The following is a 25,123-nucleotide window of genomic DNA, read 5'->3' as shown; positions in this document are numbered from 1 at the left end:
GCTCACTTGTGCTGCCCTGAGAGAGAAATCCCAGGTAACCTGTGGCAGACACAGGGCATGGATGAAAAACAATCTTAATCATGTTAAACCAGAATTGGGAGTTTCCCTTCCTCTTTTAAAAATGAAGCCTGCCTTCATAAAGTGTGACTCACATTGTCTGTGGGGGCAGCTGCTCGATTAAGTGGATCAATACATTGTCTACTGGATCCCAATGACTACTAAATCGTGTCTTAAAATCTACAAAGGGTGAAAAGATACAGAACCCAATTGGGCAATAAAAAAATTTTAGATTATGTATTGAGAAATTAGCCTCTGCTCCATACAAATCCTTGTTCTACCAAAGCATGGTTTATAGAAAACATAAAAAAGAATCTAAGGGAAAAGATATTAAATGCCATGGCCCAATGCACTGTTAAACTAAAATCTGTTAGAACTGGGGTCCGAGCCTAGAAGACAGGGTTCATGCATAAAAGGCCAAATCCCACGGGCTGGAGATGGAGCCGTGTCTTCCACATAGCTCTCTCAGCAGCTGTCTATGCTGCAGGCTAACAGCAGGCCTTCCGAATGTTGTCATGTATGCTATTTAGAACTCAATCACATATGTGAATGAAACTCCTGCCATCCCTAAAAGGTTATACAAACGCCAAGTCTGCCCTTTGTCCTGGGGATTGATGGAGAGGGTCCTGGAGGATCTGGCTCTCAGGGTTGTTCTCTGAAGAGGCTCCCACCTCCCATCCTCCCACCCCTCCTCCCCTCCCCATCATCCATCTCAGGTGGATCTCTCTTTCCCTATCTTTTACTTTCTCTTAATTACTGAAGCTACCCTCCAGGTTTTAAGTGGACCTTTCCCCTTCCCGTTAAGAGCCCATCATATTTGGCTTGCCATTTATTGCATTATCTCGGTCTAATGTTCTCCCCCCTGCTTTAAGACCTGATCATGGCCTTGAGACCTCTGCATTCTAATAAACCTCATTCCTGAAGAGAATTGTATCACCTTCCTTTCTGAACCCCAGTTGTTTTACTTGTTTTATATTAATAGGGTTCAAGACAAAAAGTGGGGCTTAGTATTCTCTGTTGATGTGGTACGAGAGTACAATTGATCAAAGGTCCTGTGTCCCCATGAGGATGTACAGTTAGCCTGCAACAGCTTCCCCATGGTGTGTCAGTCACATCCTCATCTCTAACTCCGTGACTTGACTGACAGCATGTTACCTCCTAAGATGGCATGTCTACTCTCGGTGGCTGGTTAAATGTAATGTACAAAGATATGCATTCCATGTCAGTGAAGCAGGTGAAGTTTAGTGCTAAAATTGCATTCTGGTTTTAGGACTGGACTTTATAACTGTGACAATCTACGCTTGACAATTTAAATGTGGGTTTTGAAAATCACTCAGTTTACTACCCGTAAGTTGGATGTGGCAACTTCGCGGGTTAGTTAAGTGCTTATAGATTTTGAAACTTAGTTTTAAGACTGCAACTTAGGCCCTGAGTGATGTAACCCAGACACAAAAGAATATACATGGTATGTGCTCACTGATACATGGATATTAGCCCCAAAACACAGAATACCCATGATACAACCTACAGGCCATCTGAAGCTTAAGAAGGCCAAAGTGTGGATGCTTCAATCTTACTTAGAAAGGGGGAACAAAATAATCATAGAAGGTGGGGGGGGTGGAGGGAACTGGGAGGGTGAGAGAGAGAGAGAGAGAGGAGAAAAAAAGGGGAGACAGGATCAGGTATGGGGAGAGGCAGGAGAGAAGTACCGGGTGCCAGGAAATTGAAGAGAAATATGTAGCAGTAGGGGATGGGGAACTGGGGGTAGCCACTAGAAAGTCTCAGATGCCAGGGAAGTAAGAGGCTCCCAGGACTCAGCAGGGATGCTGGATCAAAATATATTACCAATATCCACAAGGAGTCAGGGACTGTATAGCAAATATCTAACTATAGATGAAACCCGATTAGTAACTTATTCCAATTACATCTAATTGCAAAACAATACCTTCTACATTTACCCCACCTGAACCTGTGAGCAACTGTTTTTGGATGGTATGTCTGTCCATTATTCTTGGACTTCCCCAGGCAGCAGCCCTTGTATCAGTATGCCAGGACATAATGACTGTATTTTAAAAGGCGAACTAACATACACTAACTCCCCAAGGGTACCAGGCTTCTACAGAGCCAAAACTACAAACAAAGACAGAGAAAATACTGGTTCTTACAAAAGGTATCTAAAATATCGTAAAGAATGATGAAAATGTATCGCTGAAGAGGATGGACAAGCAAATAAAACTGACACCATTCACAGAGTCTTGGGTTTTATTTTCATAATTATCTTCCTTCAGAAGCAACCATCTAATTTCCATTGATGACATATTAATATCTTATTCACCAAAAAGCTGAAAAAATATGATAATGCACAGATTCCATACACAAATACTATACTCTGCATATTTACAAATTCAATATATTAAATGTGCTCTGCTGGCTGACTTCACTCAATACAGAACGGCACTAAACACTAGGTGAGTCTGAGCAAACCCATGCAGGCTTTCCTAGGGAGGGCGCTAGAGCGCTGCTTGCTGTGAAGACCACGTTTTCCATTTCTGAGGAAGCTCACAAGAACGAAGACTTAATACAAGCAGAAAAATAAAAAGTGCACACGAGGGACAAATGTTCCTGAGACACCACGCAGAATAACCTGACAGGAAAAAAATGAGCTCTGAATCCTGCACGCTGGCTCCTGATGGGGGTGGCGGGAGGCGGGCACTGCCTAAATACTCTGCTGTTTAAAACCAAGCTCACTGTTGCTTCAGAGTGCGCTGAGAATTGCTGTTTATGGTGGATACGAGTAAAACCGACCCTCCACACGGTTTTATTGAATAAACTGGGCCATAACACAGTCTAAAGTAACTTTTGAGTAACGTCAAATAGATTATAAAAGTCTGCTAATTTGCTTCAACAAGCACCAGTATTTCTGGTTGGATTGAAAGGTAAACATAACATTGATCTTGGAAATACCAATTCCCTTTTTAAATACAAATTTGGAAGACCGCTTTATTCATAATCTCAATGTAATTAAAGAGAATAAGCTGGTGACCAAAAGAACGATGAGGTAACTTAGGGGAAAACATAAACCATGCATTAGTGTTTTGTGTCCGACCTGTAATCTGCTCAGGGATTGTTCAGTGACACCCAGCCACTCAGGCCCACCTGGCAGAGGATGTGGGTCTGTAGGAGCACTCCCACAACAAGGGGACCAGTACCGTAGCAATGCTTTTCCTAGGTTTCAGAAATCTAGCATGACTCAGCATACTTTATTCATGGCGGAGTGTGGTGACAGTCCTATTCCATTAAGCACAACCCTCTAGCACGCACTACTGCTTGCAACCCCGTCAGTTCACGAAGCATGGATGGGCCTTAGCCATAGAGGGTAAAAAGAGGAATGCTTCAAAACTTTTAGGAAATAGCCATGGGAGAACTGTGCGGTATGAAAGACTGGTAACCCAGTCCAAATGTATATCTTTTAAAACCAGGTTTTTTTCCCTCTTGGCTAACTTTTTATTTTTTGCAGTAGCTAGCATAACTCATGTTAATTTATTAACTCCAAACCAAAATTACTTTGGAGGTAAGAAATGCATGCATTCTAGATTGGCAGGAGCNTTACCTGTCATTCTAGATAAATACAAATAGTCTTACCTAGTCCTGTTTTGGTCAAGAGCCAAGTAGGTTTGNACAGTCATACTTTTTGTTGTTAAGAAAAAAGAAAAAGCAATACTTTGGGAGGGCTGAAGACATTTACAACAGCGCTTTAATATGCTANCTTCCATATTTTATAGTCACACACAAGGGCTACTGAGCTAAAAATGATAAAGCTTTTGTCCAAAGCTTGTTTCTGAAAAGACTCAACAATTTGAATGTATCTAATATGCTGACGGATAAGTTTCTTTTTCACCTTGAGACAAGGCCCCACTTCATTGAANTATGNTGTTTATTCTTATGGTTTATATTCCTAGAAAAAGTCTCTCGTGTTTTTGTTCTGCCTCTTCATGGTCCATGGTGCCAGCAAGGCTCGGGTNCAATGCAAGTGGACAGAGAGAATGGGAGGAGCTGACAGTGTCATTTCTAGGTCACTGAGTAGCACGTCCAATCTGGGCCTGATACTCCATACACATGTAAACAGCCTGTGAGGGAACAACCACATTCCCACTCGCTCTGTGCCCATCAATGGTCACATGAGCAGGGTCAGGTGGGGCCATGCACCGTCTCCTCAGTCAGACATCTAATGAAGAGTCTGGAGGAGTGTCTGCTGAGGACGCACTGTCTGTCTCTCTCTTTGGCACTGCTGACACTCTTAGTGGGGACATGCGTGGGCACCAAGTGACAACATCGAAAGAACCAGACCAGTTTGAAATTATTATTTTTTACCAAAACCCCAGCACGTTTAGAAGTGACATTAAATAAAATGCAAAGAAAATTATCTAACAATAAATTACAAGAACCCAAGAGAAAAGACTAAGTATACCTATTTCCTGCTTTACTTATGATATAATTTATCTAGAATTTGGCCTATAGGTTTTAAAATCAATTATTAAAATATGACAGTGTCTTCTGCTTGCAATGGAAAGAAAAAACTGCTTCACAGGTAGTAGATACAACGGCTGGTTTGGGGAAATGGTAAACTGAAACTTCATCTATATTAACATTCAACATCAGAATTTCAGTGAAGCAGATGCCCACAAAATGAGTCCTAATTCCACGAAAATGGCGTGTCAGGGTTCCCATCTCCTCATCTCCTCATCTCTGTAGGCAGGGTACTAGCACAGGCCTCCCGAGTACTCGTCTTCCTCCTCTTCAGCAGCTGTGCCGGCAGCACCATCTGGCTTGGCCTGGGGTGTCGCAGGGGACTTCTTCTTGATTCCTCCTCCTGGGACCACCAAGCTTAGGCCCAGCTTAGCGTACTGTCAACAACAAAACACGTTATGAAGGCTGGAAGAGTAGAATCCTGATACACCGCATCTTAGCATCAGTTAGCTATAAATATGGTGGGGGTTGGGGTGGGGCCAGAAAGATGGCTCAGTGGTTAGAAGGCAGAGGCCCTGAGTTCAGTACCCAAGCCCAGAGTGACTCACAACCCCCTGAACTCCAGGCCCAGAAGACCCCACTCTCCTCTGACTTCCATGTGGTGCACATGCATTCAGGCAAACAGTCATAACACAGAAATAAAAATAAAGCTTTCATAGAAAGAGATGTGCGTGCACACAAGGCCAGCAAGATGGCTCAGTGGGTAAAAGTGCTTCCACACTAGCTTGCCAACCTGAATCCAATCCCCAGAACCCATGGAAGGATGGAAGGAAAAGCAACCCCACAAGCTGTCCTATCTCCACATGTACTGTGACACCTGAAGAAGCATGCAGGGTCATACATAAAAGTTTGAAACGACCAAAACCTAACCATCCATCCTCAGGAGAGAAATGCCCTGGCATCACCATGATGTGGCCTGTTGACAGCTACAGATGTATCAATTACGGACCTAACTTGGGAACTGGAGATACTATGGGCATATTCAACTAGCAATGCTTCTAGGGGTTATGAAGAAACCCATGTGCTGAATAAATGAGGGAGTGTAAACTAGGAACAAATTAAAAAATATACACAAACTTTGGAGCCAAGAGGGAGGAGAACTTAATTAGTAAAGGCCAGCTTTCCAAGCAGGAGGAATCCACATTGCTAAGCTGGGCATGGGGTGTGGAAATGGCTAAGCTGGTCAATTCTCTACTATACAACCTAAGAGATCTGAGTCCAATCCCAGCCCCACTTAAAATGCAGACGTAGTGACAGAAGACTGTACTTCCAGCATGTGGGGGAAGCGACTGGAGGGTGCCTGAGGCCTGCCAGACAGTCAGCCAGCCAAAGCAGTGAGCTCCAAGTTCAAACCCTATTCCTAAGCAAGGTGAACAGCAGCACTGAGGAAGAAACACACACACACACACACACACACAGACACACAAAGGCATACAAAAAGCCTGTAAGAATGTTGTACACTTGTACTCTCAGTGCTTATGGGGCTGAGGCAGGAAGACCGTTAAGTTCAAGGCCAGGTAGCCCTCTACAGCAGTTAAGACCTTGTCTCAAAAAGAAAAGAAAGTATGTGTAAGAATTTACCTAGAATAAACAATATATTTTTTCTCTATCTTAATAAGAAAATTTAAGGTCTTAAATTCATTTGGCAGTGTGATAGAGCTATAAGCTCATGTGATCAGATAAACACACAGAAGGAAAAGGAGAGAGAGAGCAAGGCTCACAACGGGTGGCTCACTCTCGAGAGGCTTTCTCCCAGGAAGACCAGAGGATGCTTCATGAAATTAACCCTTGCCCTTTACAGATAAGCCTGAAGATAATTAACAACCAATCTCACACAGCTCTCAGACATGGGATGCCCACGGGCCTACGGAATGACTAAAGCTAAACATGATAGGCCTCTTAAAGGTAGGGCGCCCAAAAGCAACTAGATAAAGGCAAACCCAGTGGGGAGGTGAGGAAGGAGGCTGCATTTACTTATGCACAGCACAGCGAGGAGGCAAGGACGCGCTCAGGAACACAAGCGAGAGAGAATCACATTACCTGAACATGGGAAAGTTCAATTGAAATGGTTGACTCCTTTAGGAGCACGGTTTGGTGTGAAAATACAGGTATAGGACAGAACCCTTACAAATCCAGAGGGAAAGCACTCCAAGCGGAAGCAAGCTAACCCCAAGGCCCACTTACATCATTGTCCATGTATTTGAAAAGGGGCGAGTTGCAGACCTCCGACACTTGGTCTTGGTCTTGCTGGTCATATCCCTCCAGGAGCTGTTCCAGCGCTGCACAGTCTTCACTGCCATTAAAGCCTGGTATGCTAAGGCAAGCACAAACCACACTTCAGCTCTTCCTTAAGATTCCCACCAGTGCCAGCTATCCCCAGCAAAGCTCTTCAGGCATCATGATTGTTATAGGGGTTGCTACTGGCAACCAGTGGGCAGAGATCAAGGATGCCACTAGGAACCCTATAGTGCCCAAGGCACTCACACAGTTATAAATTACCAGTCCTCATTCATGACCCCATAGAAATGCCTCACTCTATTTTGCAACACACCACACAGCAATTGCCCTTTTGTTGTTGTCAGTTAAACTACAAGATGACGAAGTAACTAATCACTCAGAGACCCTGCAGAAGACATCTTGTAACCCTGGTACTATGCCTGCTGAGGGTGAGCCTGAGTAGGAACTGGCACACACAAGCGTGAAGGGGCTTTCCTCAGCATTTCAGGAAACCAAACCTAAGACCCAACAACAAAACATCACACAACCCTGCAATGGTAGTCTTACCTCTTGGAAGATCTGTAAGTTTCAGGGCTAAAACCAAAATTTGTCCAAGTAGTGATGCTAATTCAACAGACAGGAATGTCAACATTGGTCAGTGAAAACAGCTGACCCTTACCTGTAGCTCTCCCTGACACACCTCTCTGCAGCCACATAGTCATTTCTGTGTAGATGAACTAAGACCTGAGCAATTGTTTTCTGAAACGAGAGGGAAGGCTATAATGTAAACCGATACCAATTTTCATAGTCACCTTCCTGGAGTATTGAAACAACTGGCATTTAACCTTCGGAGCACTGGCTCATACTTGAGAAACATCTAGTTCTATAGTTCTAAAGGACACCTGGGAGGACACACCCTGTGGGGTGTATTCTAATACTATGTCAGATACAATTGGTGCACAGAGAACACAGGGATTTGGGGAGCCTGAAGGTGGGGCAGGCCTGAGCCTGTCTGCTCTAACCAGAACCAGCTGACACTGGTGTTACTGGCCTGAGGAATGACAACCTTTTAAACCTCAAAGCCTGAGAATACAGACAATGTAAGTTTACAGAATTTCCTTCAAATACCTTCAATGAATGTTAAGAGGGAATAAAAGCAGAGAAGAGCTTGACTCTGTAAGTCCAGCCTGGGATGCTGAGAGAGCAGGAAAGGACATCAGAGGAAACTCTGGACAACAGAGACAACAGACTGCTGAGAGGGTCAAGGACAGCATGGATGGAACAGAGCCTACTGGGAACACAGCAACGCCTCAGGAGGTGGTTTATTTTGTTGGTGATGTTTTCTTTGTGTATATTACTTCTTCTCAGTGATATATGGTTCCTGAGAGAGGTCCTAACTGTGCAGCCCAGGCTGGCCTCACACTCACAGGCTGTCCTAGCAGGACGAGGACTACAGACAAACATTGCTGCACTGGCCCATGCAATGCACCAGCCCATCGTTAGTAACTAAGTCTCCGTTATGTCTCAGTTATGTTACTGTCTACTTGAGGGATTCAGAACCACACAGGAGGCAGGCTTCTCAGCAGTGTCCAGAGACTGCCCACGCTTGAAGGACCACCCTGATGAGGCTAACTGAGACAGGAAGGCCTGGCCATGGTGGGAGGCAGCATTGTAAGGGCTTGGGTCATGGACTGAAAAGAAAAAGAAAAAGCAGCACAAACTGTCATGGTTCTGTGTCCTGATGGATGCAGCATGATCAGCTGCCTCAAGAATACACACAGTCAGGCCGGGCGTGGTGGCACACACCTTTAATCCCAGCACTTGGGAGGCAGAAGCAGGCGGATTTCTGAGTTCAAGGCCAGCCTGGTCTACAGAGTGAGTTCCAGGACAGCCAGGGCTACACAGAGAAACCCTGACTCGAAAAATAAAGAACAAACGAACAAAAAAATACACATAGTCTCAAAATGTGACCCAAAATAAATTGTTCTTGAAGCTGCTTGCCAGGGCATTTTGTTGAAGCTACAAGACAAATGACTATTAACAGTTGTCTTCACTATAATGTTAACTTCACCTAGTAACTTGTTTCAGATATTATGTTTTAAATTTTTCAAATGGCTCACTTTTACAGCTTCTATAACAGTATTTCTCTCCATTAAAAATAGTTTTTTTCCCATTCATTTCAGTAGTGTTCACTTTTATGCTATCCGACAGTTACAGTAACTGTTAGAGGCCTTCTAACTTGAATGATGATTCTAGAAGCTAGCTTACTAAGAGCTGCTCTAAGCTGCCTTGGGTCCTGGGTTGTCTGATGGGAATTCTGGGCTGCTCCCTAGACTTCTGGGATTGTTACCCTGCACAGGCTGCTGTCATTCTCAGTGTGATGCTTTAACTGCACTCAACCCTCCCAGGTTCAGGCCAAAGACTACGGCTTGCTTCTGGTGGGCGGTGCTTCTGCCCTCAGTTCCAGTCTTCTGTTGTGATCTTTGGGTCTGCTGCAGAATTTCAGACAGGATCAGAGATTTAGTGGTTTCAGTCTTACTTCAATTCTCAGAATAGTCACTCCTGCCTTGGGTCTGTCCCAGGCACACACACATAGGGGGTTCCCTGTTCCCAAGTGCTCCTCCTCCCTGGGATTTGTTCCTGTTCTCTTGGTTCCCCGTGCCAGTTCTTTCAGCCAGAGACTTAGGCTGCAGCTCGGAGACCAGAACTCAACTTAAGCCAAGTGTGAGGGGGGAGTGGGGAGGAGAGAGGGGGAAGGGAAACAGGTTTTCTCCCTGTTTCTCCAGTTTCAGGGAGGAGGTCTCCTTCAGAATATTTGTTGCAGTCTCTCCTGCCTACTGCCATGACTAGGGTCATCTCTTGGCGAAAGGGATAAGAGAAACAGAAACTCTCTGGAATGCAGGCTCCCGCGCTGATGGCTTCTCCAAGCATTCAGCGTCCTCTACAGGTGACCCATGTTAATTTACTGCCCAGAGGTTGAGGGAATTATCTTTGTTTTTGTTGAGTACTGTTACTGTAAGAAAGGTGGGCTAGGTCTGTCATGGTCAGAAACAAAACCATAAATTACTATTTTATAAAAGCAGATGACGACCCACAGAATCTTAGCTTAAATATTTATACTAATGTGTAAAATTATCTAAAGTAAAGCCAAACTAAGCATTTTCAAAGAATACCTTATAACAAGTTGGGTAGTTCTCAATTTCCTTATAAATATTTTTTTCTTTCTGAATAGACAGTGCAGCTTCATCAAACCTAAAGACAGAAGAAAGAAATGTCAGCAGGGCAGGAGTGAAGCCCTCAGCAGAAGTCTTCGTTGGGCTGCCCTGTGTCACTGGACTTGAGAGGACAGGGGTGTGCCAACTGCTTCACAACAGTGCTGCCATTGGCTCTGCTCATCAGGCTTCTCTCAAACGCCTAAGTCTAGGGAGCAGCCCAGAATTCCCATCAGACAACCCAGGACCCAAGGCAGCTTAGAGCAGCTCTTAGTAAGCTAGCTTCTAGAATCATCATTCACCAAGGCGTTGCGTCAGAGTAAAGGAAGTGAAGCGCAAACGAGTTTCTCCGTTTGGTACATTTGGTAAAATACCATTCATGAAGGCATTCCTAACAACCTCAACAAATGGCTCTGCAGAACTGGCTAGAGAATCCTAGACTGCATCACCCCAGGGCTTCCTTCCGTCCACGGGAATGAAGCACCAGGTGTACCCTCACCCTCTTGGCTTCACTGCTGCTCGGTGGGCCCTAGGATACTAAACCAGCCTTTTGTAGCTTTGACCTCAACATCCATCTTATCCACCCTCTTACATTCATTCCTGGTCCATTGAATGGCAGGGTGAGTGAAAAAGAAAAAGATGACCATCCATTTTCCAAACACTCCATCCCATATCCTTTTTCCTTCCATCATCTTTCTGCTGCATCCAAGAAACAGACCTCACCATTAAGAATAGATGTCACCTTAGGGACCAAAGGATCAAAGAATGAAGCAGGTGTAGCCATTTTAATTATCTGACAAAATATACTTCCAATCAAAACTGGTAAGAAGAAAAGATATAGGGAAGGACAATACATACTAGTCAGAAGAAAAACCCAACAGCATATTACAATCCTAAACACTTAATACACAAACCATACGGGCACCCAAGTTCATAAAAGAAATACTACTATAGCTAGAAATCACATATAGACCCTTACACAGCCTTACACAATGATAGTGGGTGATGTCAGTGCCCAGCTCTCACCATAGGCATGTTATCCAAATAAAACCTGAGCAGGAGCACTGTAGGTAGAGAACGGCATGATTAAATGGACTGAGCAGACATCTATAGAACATTCTACCTACACTTAAAGAGTTAACTTTCTTCTCAGTAGCTCATGGAATGTTCTCCAAAAACTGACCACATTTTAGGACACACAGAAAATCTCAACAGATAGAAGAAAACTGAAACACTATCCTACCTATCTGACCGCCATGGATTAAAGTTTTATGTCAGTAACAGCAGACAGTGGAAAGCACATAACCTCATGGAAACTGAACAACTCTCTACTGAACAAAGACTGCTCAAGACAGAGGTCAAGAAAAAAACGAAAAACTTTTAAGGACTGAATGAAAATGAAAACACATCATCCCCAAATCTATGGACACAATGAAGACAGTTCTAAGGGGCAAGTTCATACTACTAAATACAAATACCTACATCAAAAGACCAGAGATGGCACATTAGTAACTTAATGATCATCTGAAAGTTCTAGGAAAACAAGACATAATACCTAAAAAATAGACAGGGAGAAGTAAAATTCAGGGTTGAAATCAATGAAATACAAACAACAAAAATACCAAGAAAAACAATCAATGAAATGAAGAGTTGGTTCCTTGAGAAAAATCAACAAGACTGACAAACCATTAGCCAAATTAACCAAGACAGAAAGAGATAATCCAAGTGAACAAAATTAGGCATGAAAAGGACAACATCACAACAATACTATTCAGGAAACTCTGAGAATCATGAGGATATACTCAAAATCTCTACTACATCAAACTGAGAATGCTGAAAGAAACAGATGATTGCATCATACATGTGACCCACCCAAGTTAGATCGAGATGACAGAGGGTCTTTAGAAGCAGTAATTAAGAAATTTCACTATAGAGCCACCTCTAGCAGGAAGACAGGGCATCAAATGAGAGATGAGGTTGCCATCCCAGTCACAACTCTGACCCATATTGTTCCTGTCTAAAAGAATTACAGGGATGGAAATGGAGAGGAGCCTGAGGAAAAGAAGGTCCAGCGACAGGACCAAAGAGGGATCCAGCTCAAGGGGAGGTCCCAAGGCCTGACACTATCGCTGAGGCTATGGAGCACTAACAAAAAGGGACTTAGCATTACCACATTCCAGAAGACCCAACAAGCAGCTGAAAGAGTCAGAGGCAGATAGTTGCACCCAACCAATGGACAGAAGCAGCTGAGCTCTGTTGTTGAATTAGGGAAAGACTGAAAGAAGCTGAGGAGAAGGAAGATCCTGTAGAAGGATCAGCAGTCTCAATTAATCTGGACCCCTGAGATTTCTCAAACACTGGACCACCAAACAGGCCACATACACCAGCTGATATGAGGCCACCAACACACATACAGCAGAGGACTCAGGACTGTGGAATCTGTGTTCATTCAGAGATGAATGAATCTAACCCTCAAGAGACTGGAGGCCCCAGGGAGTTTAGAGCTCAGGTGGTGTGTGTGTGTGTGTGTGTGTGTGGGTGCATCCACGTGGTGACAGGGGGTTGGGGAGTAGGTAAGGGATGTGGAGCAGTAGGAGGGTAGATGGAGGGAGGGGTGGGGGGGATAAAATATGGAGTGTAAAATAAATACATAAATAATTTTTTTAAAAAAAGGTATTTCCCAACTAAAAATATCCCAGTGCCAGTTGGATTCAACAAAAATTTCTATAAGACCTTCAAAGGATTAATGCCAGTATGTGTCAAATTATTTCACAAAATAGAAATTAAAGGAACATTTCTTAGTTCGTTTTATGAAGCCATTTTTACCCAGATACTCAAACCACACAAAGAACATCAACCCCAAGAGAAAGTTATAGACTAATGCACCTTTTGACTACAGATGCAAAAGTTCTCAATAAGTACTTGCAAACTGAATCCAAGAACATATGAAAAAGATTATCCACAATGATCAAGCTGACTTCATCCCAAAGATGCAGGGATGGCTCAACACACGAATCGATAAATGTCATCCACCATATAAACAAGTAGAAAGACAAAACCGTGTGATCATCGCATTAGATGAAGAAAAGGCCTCGACAAAATCCAGTATCACTTCATAGTCGAAGTCCTAGAGAGAGTAGAGATACAAGGGACATATCTCAATATAATAAAGATAATTTACAACAAGGCTTTAGCTAATATCAACCTAAATGAAAAGAAACTCAAAGCATTTCCTCTATAGTCAGGAATGAAACAAGTTGTCCAGTTTCTCCATGCATATTTAACATAGTACTTGCAATCTTAGCTAGAAGAGTGGATACAAACAGGAAAGAAGTCCAAGTCTGTTTATATGCAGATGATAAGAGAGTGTGCACAGACAACCCAAAGACTCCACTAGGAAACTTCAACAGGAGGTAACTGCTTTCTAACACACAAATGTATATATACAAATGATAAATATACTGAGCAAGAAATAAGGGAAACAAGATCTTTCAACACACACACACACACACACACACACACACACACACACACACACACACACACACAGTATCTTGGGGCAACTCTAACCAAGCAAGTGAAAGACTTGTATAATAAAAACTTTAAGATATTGAAGGAAGAAACTGAAGACAACACTGGAAGATAGAAAGGCCTCCCATGCGCATGTATCAGTAAGATGAATATTATGAAAATAGCTGTCCTACAGAAAGCAATCAACAGATTCCATGAAATCCCCATCAAAATTCTAACACAATTCTTCAGAGAAATTCAAATAACCATTTGTAACTTTGCATGGAAACACAATAAACACAGGATAGTTAAGAACAATCCTGAATAGTAAAATACTGTTAGAGTTATCACCATTGCCAAGCTCTAATTGTGCTGCAGACTTACTGTAATTGAAATAGCATGCCATTGGCATAAAAACAGACATGATGATTAATGGAATGAAATCAAAGACCCAGACATAAGTCCACACACGTATGAATATATATATGATCCATAGGAATCAAAACTACACACTAGAAAAGACAGCATCTTCAACAAATGATCCTGGCCACACTGGATGGCTACATGTAGAAGACTCCAAGGAAACAGTATCTTCCAGACACACCAGAACAAGCTCACAGAGACTGTGGCAGCATACAACAGACTGACAGAGATTCAACCCAGACAGGGTCCTGCTGTGGATGAGCCTGGTGTTGTTCTAGTGAACCAATCTCCTAAGGACTAAAGGAGCCAATCAATGGGTGAAAAGGCAGAACTTCCGGGTTGAGCGGAGGAAGAGGAAGCAGGCGAGGAGTAGGTCCTTTTGGAAGGGATAGCGTGAGGAAAAGATGTAGAAAATCAGTTTTCTCCCCAGCATGTCACAATGTCTATCAACTATACTCCAGGGCAGGCCCCAGGCTCAGAATTAGTTTTGTTTCATTTTGACTTTTTTGTTTTTATATTAGTTTTTTTTTTTTTTTTCTTAATGAAAGGAAGAATAAGAGAAAAATAAAGACAGGTAGTTAAAGAGGTAGAGTGGTTCTGGGAATAGCTATAAGAGAGGAAAATGATCAAGATATATTGAATAAACACTTAAAATACAAGTATATACATTTATATACATATGTATATATATGTATGTGTATGTATATTTTTACTCTCTATACTATATAGAGAGGAAAAATCCCATTTAATGCTATAACTCAAGTATCACAAGCTGTTGTTTGTGGGTATGTAGGGCGCTTTTGTCACTTACTCTAAGAGAACACCACAACACTATGCAATGACAGGTCAAGATAACTCACTGTTCTTTCATGGTAGAAAAGCAGGTTTGAATTTCATGGCCTACTCCTTAGAAAATCATTTTTCCCACTGGTTGTCCAAGTGTAGACAAACAGCTATATCCAAGGTTATTTACAAGTTCCAAATGTAGACTCAAAACACACATGGATCCATAGACATACAGTTCCCAAGCCATACCTCCGCCCTCGTACCAGCAGTCTGGAGGCCTTTCCTAGGAGTTCAACTGCCTGTCGGAGGCGCTCCTCATTCTGGAGGAACCAAAGACGAGGGAGCGTCAGTATCGCTAATGTGGAAGTCTTACATTCAACAACAACTGCACAAAGCAATGGCCATGGGTGGTGGCACCACAGCTTCTAGCCCATTCGCTAACCGCTAGAGCAGCGAGCGGTTCTCAACCTTCCTAATGTTGAGACCCTTTAATACAGTTCCTCAGGTTGTGGTGACCCCCAACCACAAAATTATTTTCATTGCTACTTCTTAATTGTAATTTTGCTACTGTTATGAATGAACTGTAACATAACTATCTGTATTTTTCCATGGACTCAGGTGACTCCTGTGAAAGGGTTGTTAGACCCCTATAGGTGTCATGACTAACAAGTTGAGAACCACTGCCCTAAAAAAAAGGGGGGAATAGTTAGGCTGTGGATACAAAAAGCCTTAAAAAGCCATATATTATGGCTGAAGATATTCTGAGTAATTAAAGAAACAAGGCAAAGTCTAACTTACTTCAAACACATTGGCAGTCTGCTGATACAGCTGTACAGCCTTTTCTGGGTCTACATTCTCTATGAGCCTGAATCAGACAGAGAGCACAGCCTGCGTTAAGACACCTGTTTCTCAAGGACTTTATCAAGGCAAAGAGGAGCCCCGTGCAAAGCTAGTGCCCCCAACAACTGCCTGTGCACTCACTTTCCAGCTCGCTCCAGGGCCATGGCTGCTGTGTCAGGGGTGCCGTTCTCCAGGTACATCATGCTGGCTTTCTCGATCAGCTGCACCGCCTCAGGCAGCTTCTGCATCTCCTACAGGAAAAGCATGCGGCACAGGGCAGAAAACGGCTCAGCTTAGGAAATTGGAAATTCAATGATTTTATCCACACGCATTAATTTTTGAGACAGGGTCTTACATTAGTTCAAGATCACTTGGAACTCACTAGAAAAAAACTAGCCTGGCACTCTGAGCAATCCTCCTGTCTTAGCCTCTAGGCATGAGCCATCATGACCCAGCTTACCTCACTTTTATAATACTGTCAAAAACAATGAATGGCAACAAACATATTGAGATGACTTCGTAGTTATATCGTAAGTGTGAGGCTAATTTAACAACAAAATGTTTCTAAATCACATGCTTTCACAAAAGTTCTGTTTCATGGCTTCCTTTAAAAAAATTACCATAAACTATAGTTAACAGCAGACTTCAGACCCGGGTTACAAAAATAAGCTGGGGCCACGCCAGAGCTGTCTCTATAAAGGCTGTGTCACCTCCTAAAGCTGGCCACAGCTCTCCAGTGCCTGTGTTTCTGTCTGGTCTGTTTCACTCACCTTGGCTACTCCCTGGTGTTCTGACTTACTAGGAACTTGAAGATCTCTCTCTTCTGGGACGATTACAACCCACAGAATCAATTCTGTGTCTCACTAGTACTATGTAAGTCTCAAGATCTTAGGGTCCTAGATTCTCTAAATCAAAAACTAAAGCAATTTTAATGAAAGACCTGAAAAGGCGAGCTAGCTGCAAGGGTGCAAGGATTCTCATCTACAGGAAACTTCCTATATTTCTATTTCTATATAAGACCCTCAGTGGCCTCTCAGGGCCTACTCTCAGATCCAAAGGTCAGTCCCCCACCAAGCTGAGAATGTGTTAGCTTGTTTCTAATAAACTGACAGCCTCACTTCTACCAATGCCAAAACATTTTAAAAAATGTTTAGCTATGGAGACCAGGCATAGACTAAAGCTACTACATAAAGAGACTATGTTTAGTCACATGGGATGACAAACCCCTGAACCTTAGCAGAAAAGAAGAAAAGAATTTTAAAAAAATAATAAAATGAAATGAAATAAAACAAAAAACCAAAGTCCAATCAAAGAACCCAAGGGCTTGAACAGTATACACTGAAAGGTATTTGAGAAAACAGACAGGATAAAGCTAACAAATCTACCTCTTTTTGTAAGTCACCTACCTACTTACTAAATAGACAGCACACCTTTGTTATGACAGTGGGGAGGGGAAAGAACAGGACATATAGCAGGAGAGAGCAGGTGACATCTGAGATCTAGATCTAAAGTCAACAACTAAATGCCCAGCACATGTGTGCTTGCAATTCGGCTTGGGGGGACTAGAGCTGGATGCAGACCTGGAACTCTTGGTCAGCCAGTCTAGCCCAATCAGCAAGCACCAGACCAGAGACTTTGTCTCAAAAAACAAGGTGGATGGACCATCTGGTCAGCATTGGGCTGAGCTCTGGCTTACACAGCAGCCATACAGATGTGTGAATGTGCGCATGCGCACGCGCACACACACACACACACACACACACACACAGACACACACACACACACACACACACACCATCTCATCTCACTACAACTACAATAAGACAGTAACCCCTAACCTGCTATTAAGAAGCATAAATGTGGCATAGAAGTCAAAATGTTCCATTATTCCACTGAAAAGGAATACAGTAGAGCACCAATAGCTCGTTTGTAGCTCTACTGACTCCAGCCCGATATTTATAAAACCAAAATAAATGGTAATGTGAATTTTCCTTTCCATAACAAACAAGTAATTTAAACAGACATACCATTATAAATGTTTACCACATCCAGGTGCCCTCAGGTTCTCAGATGCGGGAAACCTCACGCAGCTTCCTTCAACAGCAGCCTCTGTGCTGGCTGCAGGGCCCAGAGCCTTGCTCTTCCCAGCTCCCTACATCTCACACGGAGCTTTCAATACTCCCTCCTAACTGCAGCCACAGGCTGCTCACTGTGGTCCAGTCAGTGGTACCCTAGGCAGGACGCCTCACCCTCACCTCACGTCCACTCCCAGAACCCTCGCCCCTCTTGCTCTACACGATGAAGAAACCTGCCAACTGCAGCATGAACTCTACCTTGACAGCTTGCTTATTCACTTTACCTCTGCAGCTGTTTGGACACAGTGCTACTAACCTTCAGCATCATGCCAGCTTGCTCATAAGCTCTGCAAAGAGAATACAAGTTCCCTGATGAGACAGACCTTCATGAGGGAAGAGGGAGAAACCTTCTGGTGAAGACGGCAGGCAGGGAAGTGACCAACAGAAGGGACCTCAAGTACACTGTGTCCCTCCAAGCCCACATTGCCACAGTATAGTTTCATGCTTTTTATTTTATTTATTTACTGTTTAAGCAATGATACCTTAGGAGCACCAAACAGTGAATTGATTTTATTCAGCAAAATAAAGTCAGTCTCAGAAAGGTTAGAGAGAAACAGAAGCCTAAGTTTTAAGACAAAGCAATACTCTATAAGAGGAGAAAGCTCCCTTCTCTCCCACAGGCACTTAACAACTATCAGTACAGGGAAAAGGTGACTTCCAAGTCACCTATGTTTTCACAAGCAAAATACTGTGCAGAATTTAATTTAAAACTCTTTCTTATAAATAGGAGACATGTGGCCTTTAAAGTTCAGCTGCTGACTAAAGCAAATGAAAATAATTATTTTAATTACATTTATAAATTTAATAATTATATATTAAAATGAGTATTTAAAAATGCATAGCTTGAGCAAAAATTCTCAGGCTAGAGTAAAACCCCAACTTTTAAACCATCTGCAAACACATAAGAAGGGTGAAAAATACTTACTTGGCAGCATGAAAAAGACTGAATGGACATGACGATGTCAGCATTAAGGAAAGAAGATGTCAACAGTCTCTGGAGCTCACCTTCTAAAGACAGTTAACTACGTCTCCGGTCCTTCTGCTTTCAAAGGACAGGGCCATGACACCTCAGTGCTGCTGACGGCTCCTACAGCCGAGACACTGAACCTCCCTGTGCAGCACTTTAAACTGCTGTCCAGCAACAGGACAAAGGGCGCGACTAGCAAGACTATGACATGCATGTGAGATAAAGTGGACATTTATAAATGAGAGCCTTTAAGATACAACAAGAACATTTCTTTCAAGAATGCTTATAAATCTTCAAATACCTAAGCAAGACTAATTTAATTTTTTTTTTCCAAAACAGTTTATGCATTTCCAACAGCTAGCTATACTTTTTCTTTTTTGGCACAGGTCTGGAGACCTTCCTCACTTCATCTCAAGTCAAATCCCTGTCAACCCAGAAGCAAACAGACAAGCATGGCTGTTGGTACCACGTGTGCTCAGCGTCACTCACTGACTATTCCCTGGGCTTTAAAGCACACGCACTGTCCATCCTGCTTTAACTGAAAAGCGCTTTCCTTCACACACAAAGTTCTAGCAGGGAAAAGGTGTTCTCACAATCTCCTAATTGTTCCATTTCTTTTTCAAGCTAAAAAAGATACGCCCTGTTATTTTCATGGGCAACAGCTTCCCGTAGGCAGGCATCCTTTGCTTGCTCAAATTGTTTGGCATTTTTAAAAGCAACAGCTGAAACAGAAAAAGAAAAAAAAAAAAAAAAAAGACTTTCTATTTCCATCATTAACAGACCTAAGATGAATCAGCACCAAGATCAGCAGTCTGTGTGAGACATTACAAAATACACTGGTTTCAGATAGGGGGTTTCATAATGGCGTGAAATAGTACTTTTATCTAAAGCAAATTGCCATCTTTCTAAGTTCATTTTTAAAAGCCTGTGAAAGTTTTAATCAACTTTTAGCAACACATTGGTGCAGCTTCCATTGAACACCAAGAACTCCTTCTAGCACCTACTCCCAAATAGCTGGGGTCCCCCAAGGAAGAGCCGCATTCCCGAGCTTCTTCCTGTCCAGCTCACTACACTCCTGACAAACTGCAGCCCAACTGACACACACCAGCCTTGTAACAAGTCTTCCCTCTGGGCAATCTCTAAGCACCAAGTCATTTTTGAACACAAAGCTTTTCTATTTAGTTATCCACGCTGTTCAAAGAGCTAACCTTACACTGCAGGCTGTTTTACAGGAGGCTCACGGGGGTCAAACAACCAGGATGGCCTGAGAGACAATAACATTTGGAAAATCCACCAAAGGTGGATTATGAAAAAGTAGAACCCATACTCATTTAAGAAGAGCGCTGTCTTCTGTTTGTTTCTCCATTCTGAGACAAGGTCTTCACCATACATGCAGCCCCCACTGCCTGGGAACTCAACCACACGACACAGACTGACCTCTGACTTGAGCACATGCTCCTGCCTTAGTCTCACTTCTAGATAAAGTCTCCTCAACTATTACTTCTGAAAACCTCTCTCAAAGAAGTCTTTAATGAAGTGCTGAAAACAAACAGAATATTACAACTATTCCTGTTCCTGCCTGCCTAGTTGTCTGTAAAAAGTTCCATCACGTGGCTATATTCTGCGTGCACTCTTAAGGAGGATAAACAAAGGCCATTTGAATAGGAAACTTGATTCAGAATATTTATTTCTGGAAGCAGCACGTGGTCCTGGAGGCATAAAGCAAAGCTGTTAAACTTCTTTCACCTGAGAAATGTATGTTTGGTTTTAAGCGACCGTGTAAAGTATAACCCAAAATCCACATAAAGCTTAATTTTAAGCAAATTTATCTTTATCTTTAAATATAAAATACAAGCAATTTGCACAATAGCAACAAGTTTACTCAATATTTAAATGCAGGGCCAAAGCCTCTTGTTTTCCTTTTGAATAAGAAATAACCCTCTGTGTGTATGATAATGGTAGCTTCCAGCTTATTTCCTTTGGAGACAAACTGAAACTAAAATTTGGTGAAAAGTGCTTGCTCTAGGTGATTCTAAGCCAAGTTCATGAACGAAGTCACGGATGAAAATATGCTTGCAGAACTTCATATCCGTGGTGGTTTAGATTTTTATTGTGCATGCGCAGGGAGGTGAGAGACAAGCTGCAGCAGTCAGATCCCCCGTCCACCATGGGATCCAGGGATCAAACCCAGGTGGTCAGGCTCGGCAGCGCAGGCTCGGCAGCGCAGGCTCCTTCACTTTAAGCCATCTTGCCAGCCTCACAATTATGTTTTATTACTTTATATCCAAAACGACACAGAGCTATCATATCATTCCTTACCAAATCACTGAGCTTTTAACAAACCCCTATGCTGCATATTTTAAGGTATTTTATACTTATAGAAGGTAAATTTACTAAAATGCATATACAGCTTAAAACCCTTCGTGAATATTCAATAGTTTATCTCAAAATGAAGCTCATAAATGTGAATGTGGGAAAAACAAGATTGGTAGATCTCCTTCAGTGAGACTAGTTTTAAAAGTTAAACTGCAGAAAGTCTAAGACAGAAATAAGCAATATTTATGAATACCCGTGAATGTGCTGACGGCTGGACAGCTGACACTACCCCACGTCTGCAGTTAGGAGCACGGACCAGGACCTGACTCAGCACTGGCCATATTTGAGAGGGAAGGTGTGGGACTATGCAAAGCCTGTGCGGTTGCTCTGCTCTGCTTTTCTGCTTTAACTCGGGAAGTATATCAGGGAGTGATGGAATTACTATGCTAAAGTTATCAGATTCAGTTAACAACACACACAGCAGCATCAGGACTCCAGCCACAAATACCTGCTTTTCCATATTCAGAAGCGGCACTGTCATAATCTGGCTTCCACTTCAAAAAACCAGTTTTCAGGCTAGAATGAGAAAGAAAGACGTTTCTTATTTAGAAAGATAGCATCAGCTACAGGTCCCTCACCTTCTCAACTCTCTTTGGGTGCATTCACAATAAATGCACTTTTGCTTCTTCTTCTATCCCCATCCCATCACCAAGGTTCCTTCTTCCACATACCATCCAAAAAGAACATGCATGGTCCCCAGACCAGAAGTAACAACACTGCCTAAAAATTTGCTAGAAAAGTACAATGACCCCACCCCAGATCTACAGAATGAGAAACTGTCTGGATTTTAACAAACCAGATAAGGTATGCTTTAACAAGCTTGAGAACCTGAAGTATACTATCCTTTTCAGCCAAGAAGCCACGAGGGGGAGTACTACTTAACAGCCATGGGTATCTGTTATGCCAAGGTCACAGGTAGCATCCTCTGAGGAGACTACAGGGAGTACTGGGAACAACACTCAGAGGAGACAATAACCACCACTGAGCAGGAGGGAGAAAGAGAAGTAGTGCATTAGGACACCAAAGAGATAGAGTCTCCCAGGATTGATGCTGGCTTAGAAGCCAGAGCAAAAGATATCCAGTGTTGTTTATCTTTCTTGCCCTTCTTAATTTTGCTTTTACTTAAAAAAAAAAATATCAAACTCACAGTTCTGGTAGGTATTAAATTTGGCTAGGCATAAAAATTGCTGACTGCCATCTTATAAATTTCAACTCAATTACTGAAAGCCTGCTTACATACAACACTGCTAACTTCATCTGAATCAGGGGCCACTCAGCTGAGAGATGAGGCCCTTAGAAGTGCACCCTGCATTCAGTGACACACGCGTCAACTACCCAGAGTCTATCTCTGAAGTTACATATCCCTGCATGATGCATTTTATAGTTTGCATTTAACATACACATATATATTTTGTAACAAGACTTATATATGTAAGCAGATTTTCAATTACATGTAATATCTAATCCACAAAATTGAGAAAATATGCAGCAAAATAAAGCTTTAACTCTTTGCCCCTTCACCAAAGCACCCATTACGCCCTATATTGAAGTGATTATGGAAGTCTCCCTAAAACAAGACATAACATCCAATGTGCCGGAAAGAGATTCTTAAGACTGCAGATCAACCCCAGGCAGCTGAGCACCACTAATTAGCAAGAATGAAGGCCCTAATAATGTCGGGGTCACGGCCAATCTGTTGTGGACCTTGACTGTTTTTGTCCCTTTAAGAGTCAGTAAACTTTCCTCAGCCAGAATAGTGATAATGAGTGATACCGCCATCAGAAAACAGAGACCAATCCCACTACCTCTTCTACACTTCTGGCCCATTTTTTCCTGTCACCCATTGGCTCTTCTACTTAGAGCAACTTCAAGCACCTTTCAGACCCCACCACAGCCACAAGCAAGTCCACTCATCTATGACCCTGTCTTGACAGAAGGCCTCTTTCACCAATTCTCCCAACAGAGAAGCCTAGGAGCCTAGTTCTCAACTCCACACACAGCTGCCCTGAGGACTTGCCGAAGCTATTAGGAAAGGATCCTGGCTCCTACAGTTCCCTTAGCTCCGGTGGTCAAAATCCTCCTTTAGTTCACAAAACGCAACTTTATTATGGCTAAGAGCACCCATTCTGCTCTTTTATGTTTGTTTTCACCAGCAAAAAGGATTCTTGGGTTCACCCTCTGCGTTGACAGCCATCTTCCTAGCCACTGCCAGGAGGCAAGGTGGTACACCAGAAAGGGCTTGTGATTTTCCACTGCCTAAAACTCGCCCTGCTGTTTTCAACTGAGCAGCCTTGGACAGGTCTCCAGGAAGTTTCCGGCCGCCTCAATTCCTCCTTTGTAAACTGAGGCCTTTCTATGTGTTAAGATCTTAGTTTCTGATTCACCTAACAGTGTACTAAGAAATTTTTTACAGTCGATAATCATTAAATGTGTATGTTCTAGTTCACGGAAGTGGAGGAGAGGGCCAAGGAGAATTCGAAGTTCCCAGGACAGCTGTGTGCCAACTGCGCCCAGAACCAAATGGTGACGAACACCCACGGGACCAAGGAAACTTAAACCTTGTCCCCAGTGAATAGGATGTCTGAATATGAGAGGTTTTCAGAATCAGTCTACACCCCCGCACGGCACCAGGGTCTCTTTCCTTGCAGTGGTTCTCCACCGCGAGACTCCCTCCATAGTGTCACTTCTGGCTGTCATGAAGAGGAAACAAGGTGTCCACGCCAAAGCCCGCAACGAGCAGAACAGAGCAGAGCAGCAGCAAACCCTGAGGACCCGGCGCCGGGCGGACCTGGCTGTCACAAGGGCGTCTGCTGCAAACGCCGTGGCGCAGGCACGCACGGCCGACTGCAGGGGATTGACCCACAAGGGAAGGCACCGCCCCAAGCGCAGACACCATCACAGCCCTCCTTCCCTCCCGATCAGCCGGCGCGCACGGCCACCAGCCCGGCGGCGACTCCACGTACTACTTCTCTGCCTTGGCCAGATGCTCCAGTCCCTCGTTGATCTTCTGGGCTGCCATCGCCTCGGTCGCTTGCTGACGCGAAGAGTGAAGCCGCCTAAATCTCAGCAAAAACACCCGGAGCGTCAGCGTGGGAACGCCGCGGAGGAAGCCGGGAAAGGGGGCTACGGGAAGCGAAGGACTCAAACTTCCTGTGGCAAAGCTGTCCCGGAAATGGGTGAAATGAATGGGCGGGGAGGGCGGGGCTAGGCCTTGCGCAAGCGCGGTGATGCGGAGCTGCCCTGAAGGCGCTTAAGCTGATGTTGGGTATTTACAGGAGTACGTTCTTTCCAGCGTTGGCGACTGCACTCTACAAATATCTAAGGAGCAATTAATATATGTCGAGTACTTGTCTTTACTAGTCTTGGAAAACAAAAAACAGTCCTCCTTCGCAAGAGCTCTGCGTTTTCATGCCGCGAAAATGCTTTACCTATTTGTCCTTGCAATTTATTACAGTTTCTCTGCACTACATCTATGATAGTCTTTGCGCATCATTCATCATTTATGATTTCCTTCTTCTGTTTTATAAGACAAGGTCTCCCTGTGTTTCTTCCTACCTCCTAGTGCTGGCACACTACCTTTTACAGCTCTTTATTACTAGTTCTAGTTATGTATCAGTCAGTCGTGAAAACAGATTGTAATCCTTGGTTACTGTCAATCCTTCTAGAATTTAAAACTGATGGTGAGTGGGCTTTGCAATGGTCTAGTAGAGGTGACTTGGCAGCTCTGCTGATAATCAATGGTAGTTTTGGAATTACGTCCTTGATTGCTGCCATGCCATTGCGACCCGTCAGTTTTTCATCTGTGACGATCTTTTCTTACATCCACCTCAGATACTGAGAGAGTCTGGATAAGTGAGTGTTTCTTGAAGGGCTACACACTGTAGGCTTGGTGCCCAACATCTAGTGTGTTTTGTGAAATGGCGGCATAATGGTATAATTGTGGCCGGAGGGAGCATCTTAGTGGGCCCAGGCCGAGGCATCTCCCTGGATAATCAATCACACCATATGTCAGACCTAGCATAAAGAAAGTTTATTGGGAAAAGGAAGTAGTAGAGACAGAAAGTGGGGGGGGG

The 25,123-nt window shown here is 43.3% G+C and overlaps 1 protein-coding gene across 2 annotated transcripts; it reads right to left on the bottom strand.

Moving 5' to 3' along the window:
* Window positions 1-2,301: 2,301 nt before the first annotated feature.
* Window positions 2,302-24,185, bottom strand: LOC110284887 (gamma-soluble NSF attachment protein). Of its 2 annotated transcripts, none has more exons than XM_021150837.2 (12): window positions 24,014-24,184; window positions 21,499-21,566; window positions 19,312-19,396; window positions 18,633-18,650; window positions 17,964-17,994; window positions 15,714-15,823; window positions 15,531-15,597; window positions 14,982-15,052; window positions 9,975-10,053; window positions 7,481-7,560; window positions 6,769-6,898; window positions 2,302-4,961 (listed from the first exon to the last, which is right to left on the bottom strand). In XM_021150837.2, the coding sequence occupies exons 1-12, from the start codon at window positions 24,067-24,069 to the stop codon at window positions 4,818-4,820; spliced, it is 939 nt and encodes a 312-aa protein (XP_021006496.1). In that variant the 5' UTR covers window positions 24,070-24,184; the 3' UTR covers window positions 2,302-4,817. The 2 variants fall into 2 exon arrangements, with proteins under 2 accessions (XP_021006496.1, XP_029327828.1); XM_029471968.1 differs by having other exon boundaries at window positions 2,306-4,961; window positions 17,964-18,030; window positions 24,014-24,185.
* Between the last annotated feature and the right edge of the window lie 938 nt (window positions 24,186-25,123).

This window comes from Mus caroli, chromosome 18 (assembly GCF_900094665.2).
Source record: "Mus caroli chromosome 18, CAROLI_EIJ_v1.1, whole genome shotgun sequence".
Classification (NCBI taxonomy): Eukaryota; Metazoa; Chordata; class Mammalia; order Rodentia; family Muridae; genus Mus; species Mus caroli.
This window is presented reverse-complemented; position numbering and strand designations above follow the sequence as displayed.

Excerpts from the sequence above, each read along its gene's own strand:
- LOC110284887 (XM_029471968.1), bottom strand. The coding sequence starts at position 24,069 with ATGGCAGCCCAGAAGATCAACGAGGGACTGGAGCATCTGGCCAAGGCA. Across the intron at positions 15,053-15,530 it reads AGACTGCCAATGTGTTTGAA|AATGAGGAGCGCCTCCGACA; the intron begins GTAAGTTAGACT and ends TGGTTCCTCCAG. Across the intron at positions 10,054-14,981 it reads CTGCTGGTACGAGGGCGGAG|GTTTGATGAAGCTGCACTGT; the intron begins GTATGGCTTGGG and ends TTCTGTCTTTAG.